The 15,500-nt window shown below is 40.5% G+C and overlaps 1 protein-coding gene across 1 annotated transcript in view; it reads right to left on the minus strand.

The window, feature by feature from the left end:
• Sorcs3 (sortilin related VPS10 domain containing receptor 3) overlaps positions 1-15,500 on the minus strand; it is a 642,016-nt gene that overhangs the window by 126,178 nt on the left and 500,338 nt on the right. Inside the window, exon 8 of the mRNA XM_004659366.2 lies at positions 4,853-4,942. Within this exon, the coding sequence (XP_004659423.2) occupies positions 4,853-4,942 (90 nt within the window). The remainder of the gene's footprint in view (positions 1-4,852; positions 4,943-15,500) is intronic.

Raw genomic sequence — 15,500 nt, forward strand, 5'->3', positions numbered from 1 at the left:
GATTGGTAAGATGGTAAAGGGGTAAAAATTAGTAGGGCATGGGAGACGGCATATCTACATTGTCTTGTTAGATAGCTGACTTATTAAACTCTACTGTTTTAATACCATCCATTACGGTTATGAATAGCGATGAACTTCACTTGTACAATTATATGTTTGGTGTCTTTCTCTTTTATTAGACTGCAAGATTCCAGAGAGCATAAAGTCTCTCAAAACATATGATACATAGATGATACCAAAATTATGCAAATAACAGAAGAGAAGGATGAGATATGGTGGATACAAGGAAGATATTAGGGTCTAAGTTCTAGATCAGTTAAACTGGTTCTTTAAGAGGATGTGCTATGATAGGCAATTGGATAAATTGTCAAACAGCAAGATATGGGTAGGAGCTATGGATGCAATCATCACCAATATATAAAGAGGGCTGACGCTGCCCAGTAAGCATGTAGAGTAAAAGGAGAATTGAATAATATTAACATTTAATGGGTGGAGAGATGGCTTCCTGTGCAATCATGAGGACTTGAGGGGGCTTGAAGCAGCTAAACTCAAATCCTCAGATACCATGTAAACAGCAGGGCATGGCTATGCACACCTGTAATCTAGGTCCCTTGAGCAGGAACAGAGACCAAGTTGTTGCCTGGACTCATGAAAAACAGCATATTCTGCTATCAGTAAGAGACTGTAACTACAAACAAAAATGAGAAGAGTGATGGAGCAGGGCATGGCCTACTTCAGGCACTGCAAATGATCCCCCGCCCCCCCCCGCCAACACCACCACCACAGTCAGGCACATGGGGAGCTGTAAGCCCACATGTACGTCCATATACAACAATGCTATGCCACACACACACACAAATTCAAAGCAGCCAGAGAAAAGGCATATAGGAAAACATCAGGGGCTGCAGAGATGGCTCAGCTGTTAAGGCACTTGCCTGCAAAGCCTAGTGACCTGGGTTTAATTTCCCAGTAAAGCAACATTCACAAAGTGGTGCATGCATCTGGAGTTTATTTGAAGTGCCTGGAAGCCCTGGTAAACACATATTCATATACTTCTTTCTCTCTTCCTCTCTCTCTCTCCCTCCCTGTCTCTCTTTGATTGAAAATAAATAAATAAAAATTTTAAAATGAAAGATATCAGTATCAAATGCTGCTACAGAAGATTAAGTACAGATCTTGAAAATATGTGGTGTATGTCTGTGCATGTATGTGTGTATGGGTGTGTGCCATAGCATGAGTGTGGAGTCCAGAGGATAACTTTCAGGCTGGTCCTTTATTTCTACCTCACCCGAGGCAGGGCCTGCTATCATTCCCTGTTTGCCAAACTAGCTAATCCACTAGCATCCAGGAAATTCTCCACTCTGCCTCCCATCTTGCTGTAGGCACACTAAAAAATCACAGAAGCCCATTACAAATTTAGTGTTTTATATGGGGATCTGGAGATCCAAACAAGGATACTCATACTTGTTTGCAAGTGCTGAACAATCTCCTGAGCCCCTGTATCACTATTATTTTTGCACTGTATCAGATACCCCAGAGTGACATATGAAGATGAAGTATACAGATGTCTACTAGTTTGGGCCTGCAGGTAGTCAGTAGGAACAATGTCTAGAGGATTTTTGATGAAATACTGGAGATATTGTTGAGAGAGTAGAGGGAGATTAGAATGGGTCAAAGAGTATGTAGGGAAGTGAGAAAACATATTAGAATTCCAGATGAGTTCTTAAGAAGTGTGGCTGTGACCCACCAAATAAGTAAAAATTAAGAAAACAAGAGTCAATATGACCTGGGTGTGGTGGTGCATGCTTTAATCCCAGCACTAGGGAGGTAGAGGTAGGAGGATCACTGTGAGTTTGAGGCCATCCTGAGACTACATAGTGAAACCCAGGACAGCCTAGGTTAGAGTGAAATCCTACCTTGTAAAACAAAACATAAAAATGTTAATATAACTGTCAAAATTATTATTGTGGTTTTTAAGAACCAGTACCCTCTTCTGTCTTTCAGTATACAAAATAGAATGAACAATATATTATTGTCAAATAATAGCAACTCATACCTTAGATAAAAGAACTATTATAAGAAGAACTGATCATAATATCTGCATTTACATAGAGTGGAGGCAGAAAAAATATACATTCTTTCCTTCCTTCCTTTTTTAAAGAAGGTAGTCCAGGCTGGCCTCAATTTCACTATGCCACTGAGCCTTGAGCTCCTGATCCTCTTGATTTGGTCCCCAAGTTTTAGGATTACAGATGAATGCCAACATACCTGGCTACTAATTGCTTTCAAAAGAAAAAAAAATACAATAAGTAATGGAGTGAATGAAGAAACAGAGGAAATGAATGATGATGGAACGAAGCAAGGCAATGTTACTGTCTCTGGGTAAAGTTATTCTCAGAAGTGGTGATGAGTGACTTGAAACTGTTCCTCACTATACTGTGTAAGCAAGCGATTGGTGCTTGCACAAACTTAAAGGTGGCTCGAGTTCACGGGCAGCGAGTAAGAGACAAGCCAGGCTTAAGGAGTGCATGTCTGAGTAGATCGGTGGGAACACAGGGGAACAGCAGTGATGGCATGGAGCTTTTCCAGGCTTTCGTTTTTAAGCAAGACACCTAATAACAGCCACAGTGCTGCTTGGAAGAGCAATCCTTCACTTAAAGGCCACTTCCACTTTGAAAAGGGGCAGGAAACCACTCACTCATTCTGTCCTACTTCTTGAGCCTTGATTATGAAAATCTGGGCCAACAGTAGGGAATAAGAGGGACTGATCGATAGCTATCCAGCTATTTCCACAGAAGCCTCATATTGATGAGAAGGCTGCCTGGATGTAGTTTTATAGAGGGGCTACACGGATGGCTTGATACACCCCTACAATAAATTGTCATGGAATTGCTAATCATTAGTGCCCTGTTCTTGGTTGGTAATCAATTCAGGACTCACTTATCCCCACCTGCGGCCACAGTGTCCAGAGGAGCGAACTCTTTCCTCAGAAGGTAAAAATTCCATAAAATCTGAACACACAGAGGGAATGTAAGTCCTGTATTTGGGAGATGGTTAGGAAAGTTCTTGAAACACACGCAGTGTTCAGGCCAGTGTATGGAGTCTTTCAGACTGGGGGTGGTGGAGTATTCCTTCAGAAGAGAATAACTATGGTTTTTCCCTTCCTAATCCACTCAGGCAAGCATACAGCTTTAGTGTCTGGGTTTGGGGTGTTTGATGGGCACATACTGTAACCATAATCCTATACAATAGTCCCATGAAAGCAAGTCAGTCATAGACAGTTAAAGTAAAATGAGAAATCAGTTCCACGGTCCCGAGGCTAATTAATATGGGCTCTGCTGACCTCACTGGCCCTTCTGCCACTCTCTGCAGCCTAGCTGCACACTTTCCACTTTGTTAAACTGACCACGTTCTTTTTCACAGTGTAGCTGTTGCATGTATAGTTGGCGCTTGGTATCATATCAAATATGTGCTTAGGACTGTGCCTGTACTGAACAAACATGGTGTGGTCTTTCTTGTCAGTATCCTTTAAACAATGTAGTATAAGTAATCTAGAGATAATTTAAATTATTCAGGAGGAAGTGCATGGGCCACACAAAAATACCACACCATGTGATATGAAAGGTTCAATCTGCAGCATGTGTTACTGTCTCCAGGTATCCCGAGACCAATCCTGCACAGGTAGCAAGAGATGGCTCTATTTTCTATTATTTTCTCTATACTATGGTTTGCAAGTATGACTGCCTTATCCTTCCTGTATAATCTCAGGCATCACTGTGTCTAGAAGGCCTCCTTCACTACACACATTTGGTTACTGTGATTGCCAAAGTTGTCCTTGAGCAACACACTTGTTCACCTACAACTGCTCATTAGTGCCACTCCTTTCTACCAGACTATAGGCATTGAGACTGTAGAGATGCTATGTGTCCTATTACCTACTCTGTCTGTAGAGGTTAGTCCAGTGCCTGGAACAATAATGCAGGAAAAAAAATGGTGGAATGGAAAAGTGAATGAATGAATATGTGGGTAGATGAATAACTGACTGAACAAAGATACCAGGGGATTTAAAATCATCCACTGTTTTACTCCATGATGCTCCCACTTCTGTGCTCATTTAGACTTTCACAGTGTCCCTTAGCATCAGCTCAGAGACTCTTTGTCATATTAAATGACCTGTGTCCAACTGGAGATGGCTTCCCACCAGACTCATATAGGTATGCTACTATACTGCATCCCTTTTCCCAGCTGACGTTGTAAGATGCATCTCCCTCTACAAGCAAATGTATACAAGGAATTGCGTCCACAGAGAAAGCTTGATAATTCTCCAGTAGAGGGGTTGAAATGTCACCACTTGACATTACCACTCTGGTGAGATGCAATGGTAAGATGTCAGGAGGGACAGGAACAGGGGCAGTGTGCTTATAGTTATCTTTAAAGTGTAAAGACAAGCAAGGAAACCATTAGACTTATCTGTGCACTTTTATGCACACATGTTGCAGCTGAGCTACTGCGTGGACCTGACCTTCTGCTTGGTAGTAAGGCTGTTTTACTAAAGGGAGGATCCTCAGAAGAGATCATTTCAAAGCCAGCACTCCTTTCTTTATATCCTCTGGGAAATAAGCCAAGTTCTTACCTGATGTTTGAGTCACCGGAAATCAAAGCTTGTGCCTGGTACCCTGCTGAGAGGGGAGTAAAGTACCCATGTTCAGTGACATCAACATTGGCCAAAACCATTCAGGAGTGTGCCAGGCTGAATCCTATTGTTCCCTCTAGCACAGACACTAGACCTCCCTGCAGTAGATGAAGAAGTCTCTCCAACATGACAGAGGACAGCGGACAGTGCACACAGTACCTTTGGTAAGGAGTACTTGGGCAGCTTGATCTGAGCAAAGGCTTCTCTTCGATAGGACACGTAGTAGCTGGCTCTTCCACCTGCTGTTACCTGGATCATGGAGGACACACAAGAGATCAGAAGGCAGTCACAGATCATGGTACAGGTTACGAGGTACTAGCCTCTCCATCAGCAGCCAAAGTCGGTTTGGAATTGCCTTTCAGGGATTCCCATCCATCCTCATTGGGTCTCATTCCATGGTGTGCAGACAGCAAATGCATGATTGCAACAATCCTCCCACATTCCCATTTTTCTCAGTGTGAACTGTACATGGTCACTGTGCTCCACATATGGAACACACCTGATGGCTATTTCCCTCCTGTATTATTTATTTTATTTTTAAAAAGTATGTTATTTGTTTACTTAAGTTTGATTCCCATATCTGCTAGCTCATAGCTAGAAGCATCAGAAATGAGCCATGTGACTTCACTTCGAAAAGGAAGGATGGGTTCTTCATTAGATGACTTGGAATTCACTTCAAGAAATGGTCCCCTGGCCTGAGTTTGCTGAAACATCTTGCCAACATGGCACAGTTTTGCAGAGGGCTGTTCTCATCCCAATTATCCCAACTCAGGGGAAATTAATATTCACAGGAGAAGACAACATGGCCTGTTCAGAGAAAATAGCAGATGACAATAGCAACCAGCCCACTCTGGAGGCAATTACTGGAGGCACATGCTCCATTCTCCCCAAGCCCAAGCACATGCTGGAGATCAGCCAGTCCTCTTGATCTGTCCAAACCTGGCTCCCATCCATGGCAACTGCTGGGAGCAGAGGGGTGTAACATCTCCATTGAAAGCCACCCATCACTCCTCCCTCTGAGAGATGTCCTCTCCCATGGCTGCTATACCCTGCTCCACACAAATTGGAAGATGCCAAAGCTGCCAGGTAGAGCAGATGTCCAAATCAGCATGAATCAGAGCCTTGTGAAAAGTTTGCCATGAAAGCTTAGGTTGTTGATGAAGAGATTGGCTTTCTCCCTCAGACCTACACCTATTCTAAGTCTCTATTTTCTAATAAGAATTATTCCTGCATCCCAGGGATTTTTTTTTTTCTTGCTAAGACACATGTGAATCTAATCTGTCTGAGGTTGACATGATCAGTAAGTTTCAGAGTATTCTTTATTCCTTTTTAAATAAGCCTTAAGTGTATAGAATCAGATAAAACGTATAAACTTAAACCTGAAGACACAGCCACCCTTGGACTTTGTATGACCCTGTGTATGTATTGATTTCATTTAGTTTTATTTTTAATTATAAAATCAGCACCTGCCAGTGAGAAAATTCAGTCAATAATTTTATGTTTTAGCACGCAAAAGAATTACCTGCAAAGCTTATTAAAACTAGACTTCTGGACCCCATGTCTGATTCCATAGAACTTGGCTACAGTCTAGGAAATTTCTATTCTAATAAGTTGCTAGATGTTTTCTGCTGGTCAGTGGACCACAATTTGAAAGCGTACTAGACCTTTAACAGCCATTTGTACATAAAGCTGTTTCCTCTGTGCTCCTCAGATGAATTTTTTGAGTTTTGTGTTTATATTAATGGTAAAGGTTTTTGTCTATTTGTTTTTATCAAGGTGAAGTAAGCCTAAGTGATTTCATAATTTAATAAAACAGTATATTCCCAATATTGTCCAATTCTCTATTTTATTGTAAGATATTTTTATCTCCCTCAATGAAAACTCTGTATCCATGGTAACATGTTTTTAAGTCTACTATCCTCTGTTCATTCACCTCTAATATAATATGCTTGAAATCCAGTTCTCTATAGAACCACACTAAGCATGTCCTTGAGTGAGTAAGTAAACCAGCATCGGAGAAATCCCAACCTGAATGCCAGTCAGAGCTCATCAATTAGAAGCTCTTTCCTAGAAGACCTCAGCTACCACTGAAAAGGGCAGTACTGCATACCACCAGTCAAGACTGGCAGTGTGTGGGTTTCTAGTCACTGAGGGCCAAAGGAAAATAACAGACATGTCTACTAGTACCGTGTACAAGCACAGACTCACTCACAAGCTCATACACTACCTGTTCATGCTTGAGTAATGAATGTTGAGTTTGTGTTCACATGTACAATGGGATGCTCAAAAACAGGAAGGGGCCACAGGAAGACCAAAGAGCCTAGAGGTTTTCCAAGTACTTCTGTTATTATAGAAATGCCCAGGGATATCGAGATAGCTCTTGCGTCTCTTTCTTCATCTGGACCATGTCATTCTCTGTGTCTGTTAAAATACAGCTGATGCTCACATTTCAGTGTAAGTCTCATGAGTTCATGGAAGGATTTTTAGGTGTAACCATTTTACTGTGATCTCTCCCATCAACCAGTTTTGAACTTTACCCTTTCACTTACCCATTTACATTTACCCTTGTGACAAACATATTCATGTATATGTACACAGATACAACATACAGAAAATCATATATATAATTTGTGCTACAATTACAGTGTGACCTCCTTCATTCCTAGACAGGGTTGCCATTATGGTTTGAATCCTCCAAAGATACTGCTGAAGTAAAATCACCAGTGCAATATTATTAAGATTTAATTTTTTAAGCAGGTAAAAATTAAGCCATAAATATTTGGTCTTTGCAAAGGGGGATCGTTGCTTCATAAAAGGGCTATAGATAACTATCTCAGCCTCATTTGGTCTTTCTATCCCTTCCGCTATGTGATGCACAGTGATCTACGCACCATCTCGGCAGCAGAGACACTGAACCTGCCCTGCCTGGTTCAGACTTCCAGCCTCTGTGAGAACTGTGAGAACTTGATGCATCATTGTTTGCAAATTACTCAGTCTAAGTTGTTTTGGTTACAGCAGAAGAGACAGACTGAGAGAACAGAAATTGGTAGTGGGAAATGAGATGTTGCTTACCAAAATATGTTGACGTGGCCTTAGAACTACAGTAATGGATAGAAGCTGGAGTAATTTTGAAATGAATGCTTAAAAAAAAAAACAACAAAAAAAAACTAGCCTGTACTTCAATGAACAGAGTACTAAAGGTGATTGAGGTGAAAGCTCAGAAGAAGGTCTCTAGAGGGAGCTTCGATCTTCTTATAGAATATACAAGTGACTTTGATCAGAATGCTAGCAGAAATAGGGACAGAGAAGGAGGTGCAGATTGAATCTGAGATGGAAATCAGGGACGAGATGTTGCAAACAGGAGGATGAGTCAGCGTCAAAGACTCAGATAAACTGAATCAGTGTTCTAATGCTTTGTAGAAGACAGAACCTAAAGGTGCTGTGGTGTGCCGTGGCTTCTCTTGACTACTTATAGTTGGATGTAAGACAAGTTGAACTAATTCTAGGTAATTTATCCAAATGGAAGCAGCACTTAAAGATCTGGAGAATTTATCAGCCAAGAATGTTAAAAATTAAAGAATGTGTTTGGAATAGAACATCAATGGCATGGCTTAGGGAACATTTTCAAAGAACATTCCTATGAACAGAAGGAAGCCCAACAGTGTCTGTTAAGACAATGTAAGGATGGCTCCAAAGGCATATGGGAGATCTCCAATGTTACCATTCCCACCATAGGTCCACGGTGCCAGACCAATGAAGGCAGAATGGTATCAAGGATAGAATGTGGGGCTCACTGCCTGCACCTCTTCAGACTCTGCTCCCCAAATTCTGAGGCAGGACACCCTTGATGACCATGTTGGGGGACTCATGTGTCACCCAGGCAACTGTTCTGGTAGCGCAAAGAGTAAACTTGGAAAGCACTCATGCGGTGCTAACTCTGCAGGTGCACACAGTACAGGGCTGTGGACTGCTTCTACTCCATTTCAAAGTATGACCTGAAGGGTGCTGGAACCTAGACAGAGAATTGCTATGGAAATGGGCTGACATCAGAGAATCCTCATTAGGACAATGCCCAGAAGAACTGTGGGAATGGAGCGAGTACAGACAGGCTCAACTAAAGCAGTTCCTAGCAGAACTATGGGTTTGGGTCTGATTCTTAACCTTAGGACAATACAACTATCAATGTGGATCTCTAGTCTGGGAAATAACAGGTGCTGGACCTCAGGCCATAAGAGCTTCAGTGTGGGTTGAACATAGAGGAGCTCTTGGGTGGGATCCTATGGAGTCTACCTTGGGGATGCAACTCCATCATCAGCATGTTTGGAAGACAGGCCATGCAATCAAAAAAGATTATGTTCAATCTTCAAAATTGATATCAGCTTTGCTGTGTTTTCGGCTGCTTGGGATCTATTTCTCTGTTCTTGTTTCCTTTTCATTGTTTTTGCCCATCTAACCTTGAATGTAATAATCATATAACTAGCTTGATTTCAAGAACTGTCAGTTGGACATCTTTCCTGAGGATGAATCATATCTTGAATTGCATTCACCTATTATTTAGATAATATTTAGATGAGCCTTTTGGTTTCAGCTTTAAAGTTTATGTTAGCACAACTTAGAACTTTACGGCTATTGGGATGGCATTAGTTATATGTTATTTGTGACAAAAGAAATGAGTGATAGGGTTTAATCTCTGTATTGCCTTCAAGAATTCATGTTGAAAAGGGTGTAACTTCTCAGGAGATGATTGAGTAAGGAGGGCTATTTCCTCATGAAGTGAGGAGTGTTTTATAAAAGGGTTGAAAGGAACTACCTAGTCCCTTCTTCCTCTTCTGCCTTGTGAGAATAGTGTTGAAGGTGCTATCTTGAAGACAAAAGACAAGACCCTCTCCAGTCAATTAATCTCTCTGTGCCTTGACCATGGACTTTTCAGTCTCCAGTTTAACAGAAATTTCCATTGTTTATTAACAACAAAGCTTTGGTATTTTATTGTAATACAAGAAACTGCTTGAGACTCCAGAAACACCCTTAGCTCATATAAATTATCTGGTGGCAACTGTCTCATGACAATTTTGCAGAGTCTATAAGGTATTAAATGACTTGCCTCAGATTAGTCAGTCTGTTTCTAAACCTGCACTCTTCTAGGTGCCTAGGGAGTCTTCCATCTGTCTGAGTCATCTCATTATATCAATATAATGAATTTCTGTGATTCTAATACTTTTTTACAAACACACTTATAAAGCTCTCCAATTGACATGTACATATTTGTATGTTTTTTTTTGCATCCCTATTATAGCATTGATATCATTTCTTAAAAACAAGGTTTTTTAGCAAAAACAAGAGAAATAACAGCCAACAGGAAGTGAGAGTTTACACCTGGGAAGATGCTGTGATACAACATCTCATTTGAATTCATATATTCTGACTTTACCAATGAGTTAATTGAAGCAAAGAGAAATTAACCAACTTACCCAACATTACAGACTTTCATTGCTACATCCAGGAATCCAGAAGATGGTGAATAGGTGGGAGGAGATTTGGGTGGACTTACTTACCCCTGACTATGCTCAACCTCTTCACCAGGAATGATCACGTCCCTACACAGTGGGGTACTAAGCAGAAAGTCAATATTTATTGACTAACTGCATAATGGATCATTAGGATCAATCTGCTTAACCACAGGACCTTGAATCTGGTCTTCTCCCTTGTTTCAAGACTAAACCATGGATGTCCTGAATGGGTGTCCATTCCATCCCAGCTCTAGGTGAACAAAGGATTTTATTTCCCATCAGAAGCCTAAACGCCCTCTCTCCCAACGTAGGAGTCACCACAGTGCTAGGGAGAGACCCAGCTGATGCATTTACTGCCTCTCCACAATTATTTGTGTGGTTCTCTGGCTACCACATAGGAAGAAATAAAGTTTAGTGGCTATTAATCTATTTTGATGAACTTTCCTCTTCCTTAGAAGCAAATTTGCTGGCACTGTAAATCCCGAGATTATTGCCACTCTCTCTTTCAGTGACACCTTTTATTTTACATTTGATGAATGTCATCCAATTATTTGCTCTGGACCCTATCCGTCATGCTAAACACAGAATTAGCTGGGTCTTTTCCTTGCTAATGACTGGCTCGTTAATCTGATTTTCTGGATTTCCATTTTACAGGTTTAATTGGGCGCCTGGCCAGTGAAAATGATTTCTTTGGATAAATGTGCTAGCCATTAAACACATCTGTCCTTTTGACTTGTTCCTGCTTGTGCCATCACCAAGCCTAACCTGACATATTCTTTATTTTTTTTTCCCCATTCATCCTATTTCTAGATGATGGCTTATCCTGAAGGACAGAGTATAAATTTGCACACCAAAAATGAAATCAAAGATCTTGAGTTATGTTCTGTCTCCTGGCTATAAGCTTATTTCTGCCACTGGCAGGAAAACAAAACAAAACAAAACAAAACTATAATCTCTATAACTTGTAGGCAGACAGAAAATCTGAGAAGAACAGCAGCAATTTTATGTTAAGTTATTAACTTTCATGATGATATTATTTAGTATCTACAATAATAATTAATGTTATTCTTAATAACACTAGCAACCTACTAGGTTATGATAATAATAGCGTATAACATGTTTGGTTTTTCCCCCTGAGGGTAAATCTACAGGAATTAAATTGCTGTATACTTAATGTGACTTTTTTATGAGAGAAAGAGCAAGAGAGAGGCGGGGGGGAAATTGGCCTGCTAGGGCCTCCAGCCACTCAATTGAACTCCAGATGCATGTGTCATCTTGTGTGCATGTGTAACTTTATGTGCTTATATCACCTTGTGAGTCTGGTTTACATGTGATGTGGAGAGTCAAACATGAGTCTTTAGGCTTCACAGGTAAGCACCTTAACCATGAAGCCATCCCTCTAGCCCAGATAGCATGTTTTGAGTATTGAGTATGCCACATACTAGTCTTCTGTACATCTTGGCATTCTGTTTAATGCCCAGGAAGGAAAGTGACATAAGGAAGTTACAAAAAGTACTCAAAATTACGCAGCAGGTGAATAGGGGAGCTGGAATATGAACCTAAGTTTATCTGGCTTTGAAAGCTTATGTCTATCCTTGCATTAAGTGAGGTTTCTAAGCCGCTCTGTAGAGAGGAATGGATCCCATGTCACTCAACTTGCAATTTCCCAGGCAGGGTGCCCACCAACAAGGCAGATCTTTCTATGTGAGGCTCCTGTCAATTACTCAGTCCTGAGAAATCAATGTTCTATTGTTGCACAGAAGTGAATGGAGCTGCTATCGGAATTTGTGGATAAGAAGGACTATAATGGAAATAAATCTGGCTTATACAAGAACTGCAGTCTTCATAGGAAATGATATTTAGAAGCTTTTCCAGTTAGAGGATTGAGCTGGGTCCAATACGGTGTGAATAATCTTTCTAAGTGAGGAAAAAGGACCACCTTTATAGGCATACCTCAGCTGCCTCTCACACGGCTCACATTGTTTCCTTCTCCTTGACAAAGCAAAAGGAATAGCTGAGCTGTTAGGATGCACAATTAACTTTTCCAATTTCTTTGCTCATTAATTCTATTCAGATTATTCAAAATAAATCTTGATGTTGTTAGGCCTGTCTCTCCTTCTCCACCCACATAATTCCTTCAAAGATCACAGTTCTCTGTAAGAACAAAGACATGGTTTTAGGTATATTGGGCCACAAAATCAACAAGATACATGTCTATAGTTTTAGCTACTCAAGAGACTGAGGCAGGAGAGCTGCTTGATCCCTGGAGTTTGAGGCCAACCTGGGAAGCATAGAAAGACTTAGCCTCCAAGGAAATGAGTCAAACAAACAGCCATACATACACCTCGTCAATAAGTTACAACAATGGCTATATGCATACCAAGATGACCCTGGAGGCTTCTTGGAAGGACATGTTAACATCCAACTTGAGCTCATTTATGGAACTGTTTTGCCAAGTCCCCACCCTACACATGTAAATCAAACTGTCATATAGCATTTGGAACAACATGGGATCCTGTCAATAAGTTGTCTCCTATGCTAGACTGTCTGACTTTGAGTTTAGTGTTTGTCTAACTGCTGTTTGTTCATTTTATAGCCTGTGATATTAGTATAATATTCAGTTTTATCTCCCTGTGTCTAGAAAGAGTGAGTCTATAACCTAACTCAGTGTATCGCATTGAGGCTGGACCTCCTTGGAAACAGATTTGTGCATAAAATCTTTTATTGGTACCCAAACAAAATAGCCTCAAAATAGCTTTACTGAGAATAGATTCTGGATAAGAGGGGACAAAGAAACCAATATTGTTTTCTCCCTCTTTGTGTGTGTTGGGGGAGAGGGGTGTATACTGTGCTTGTCAGTGAACTCACTAGCCAAAAGGTACCAATGAAGTAACCACCACCTTTATCAACCCTGCCAGTCAAATTTATTGCTTATTGAAAATGTCACTAATACAGATAAATCTGATGACCCAGAAAAGAATGGAAAGTATCTGTTTCTGGAGCACACAGATGGCTAGAAAAAGAATCAGTATGTCTGAATCTGACCAACCACATTTATTCACAAATAGCACAACGGCTCAGTTTCCAGTTACACATATGTTTAAGAATTTGTCCCCTGATTTTTAAGCAATAGAGAATATCTGATGGTAGCTCAGGATGATTGTTAATCTGGCTTCTAGCCCTTGATAGTTTAGTGAGTTTGGATAAATAATTTAACCTTTCCATTATCCTCTTCTGGAAGATAAAGAAATTAGTACCACCCACTGAACTGAGATCATGATATTAACTGTGAAACAGTGTGGAAGGAGCATCAGCTCTACAGCAGACACACAGTCCATGCCTCATTGTATGTTACCAGTTCAGGAAGAAGTACAGGCAAAGAGGATTTCCCCCTGTTGAATATGGGGTAAAGTCTTATGAAGACAGACTGTAGTGGTGGTTGATATATGGCCACCTGATCATACCTGACCAAGGACTGAAACTCATCTCCTCCCCTTCAGACACCAGGATTTCCTGGAGGATACCACATGTAGGGACCGCACTATCTAAGTGCGTTGTTCCAGAATTTCACCATGAATGGCTCCAAGTTTGAGTCTTGTGTTGTGACTCTCATCACTTAATGAGAGGAAAAATTCTGTACTACTTACTTTCTAAGTTGCTGTGGCCACAGGCATAGCAAGAGCAGTTTAAGGAAAGAATGGGTTTCTTTTGGCTTACAGTTTAAGGAGGTGTTTTTCATCATGGCAGGGAAAGGTTGGCAGTGAGGAGCCAGCTGCTTACACACATGCATAGTCAGGAAGTAGGAAGAAGTCTGGGCAGCCTATAAAATCTCAAAATTCACACACAACGATCCACTTTCTCCAGAAAGACTCCCCTCCATCCCCCCTCCGCCAGGGGTTCTACAACCTTCATTAACAGTACTACCAGATAGGGATTGAGTTTTCAAATACATGAGCCTATGAGGTCACTTAGCATTCAAATCACAATGCCTGCCAACTTTCTTAAGATAAGAGTTTGTTGTCATGCCCCCCCTAAAGTGTATGTGTATGTGTGGGGGGATAAGTATAGAAAAAATTCAGACTGATTTGGCTTCAAGCTGTCATCTTGGAGACCAACATCTGGGAAAATGTGAATACTCTTAAGTAATGAAAAAATACCTGCAGTTTAGAAAGTCCACTTTTAGTATTACTGATAATGGCCTCTCTCTCTCTCACACACACAGAACTACTCAAGGAATCATGGACATAAATATGAAAACTTGTTATCAAAACCCTCCCTCCATTTGCCTTTTAAAAATGGCTTTGTTTTGTGGATAATGGGTACAAATGGTACTGTAAAAGGTGGGAGATCAATTTTATATTACCAGAAGTCGGCCATAGATAGTCTTCTCATGCATATGCTTTCTGTTTAGATTGTAGATCACATAGCCTATTCCCATTTTAATTTAGTTTTTATTTTTTGTCTATTTTTAGTTATTTATTTGTTTGAGAGCAACAGATAGCGAGAGAAAGAAGCAGACAGAGAGAACTGGGTGCACCAGGGCCTCCAGCCACTGCAAATGAACTCTAGATGCATGTGCCACCTTGTGCATCTGGCTTACATAGGTCCTGGGGTATTGAGGCTTCACAGGCAAGTGCTTAACCATTAAGCCACCTCTCCAGCCCCTATTCCCATTTTTACAAGTGGGAATTCTCAGGTCAATTATTCGAATGAAATCTTACCAAGGTAGATTCTAGCCTCTTCCTTTTGATAATACCCTGAACTAAAGAAAATGAAATAGTGATAATGGGAAAAGGGTGGAAGGTGTTGGTATCTGGGTGCTTGTAACTTACTTTTCAACTCAGTCATTTATTATTACCCTTTATGAATTATCACTAATCTCTTGGATTTTGGGAGATACTTTCTTATAAATATGGAACTAACTAATGATATGTATCTTTCTCTCATGGTTTCTATTTAGTAAATGAAATGAGAAAATAAGCATGAGATATAATAATAAAAGTGTTTACAGAAAAATGTCTAAAAAGTAGGACACTGTAAAAGTGTCCTAAAATGAAGGACAATCCAGGATGTTAGGTTATCTTTGTGGTTAGCACAAAGGATGCCATGGCTTTTAGCAGGGTGTTTATTGACAAGTACTACAGACAGTTCAGACTCATCCACATGGACTATGTGAGACACAAAATCTGTTAGTGAGGCCACATCTATATAGAGATAATAGGAACATGTGACAGAAAATGTGAAGTGGAAGGTAATATTTCTAAAAGAAGTATCTTCAGCTACATGGATGCTTGAAGAAC

Source organism: Jaculus jaculus, chromosome 1 (assembly GCF_020740685.1).
Source record: "Jaculus jaculus isolate mJacJac1 chromosome 1, mJacJac1.mat.Y.cur, whole genome shotgun sequence".
Classification (NCBI taxonomy): domain Eukaryota; kingdom Metazoa; phylum Chordata; class Mammalia; order Rodentia; family Dipodidae; genus Jaculus; species Jaculus jaculus.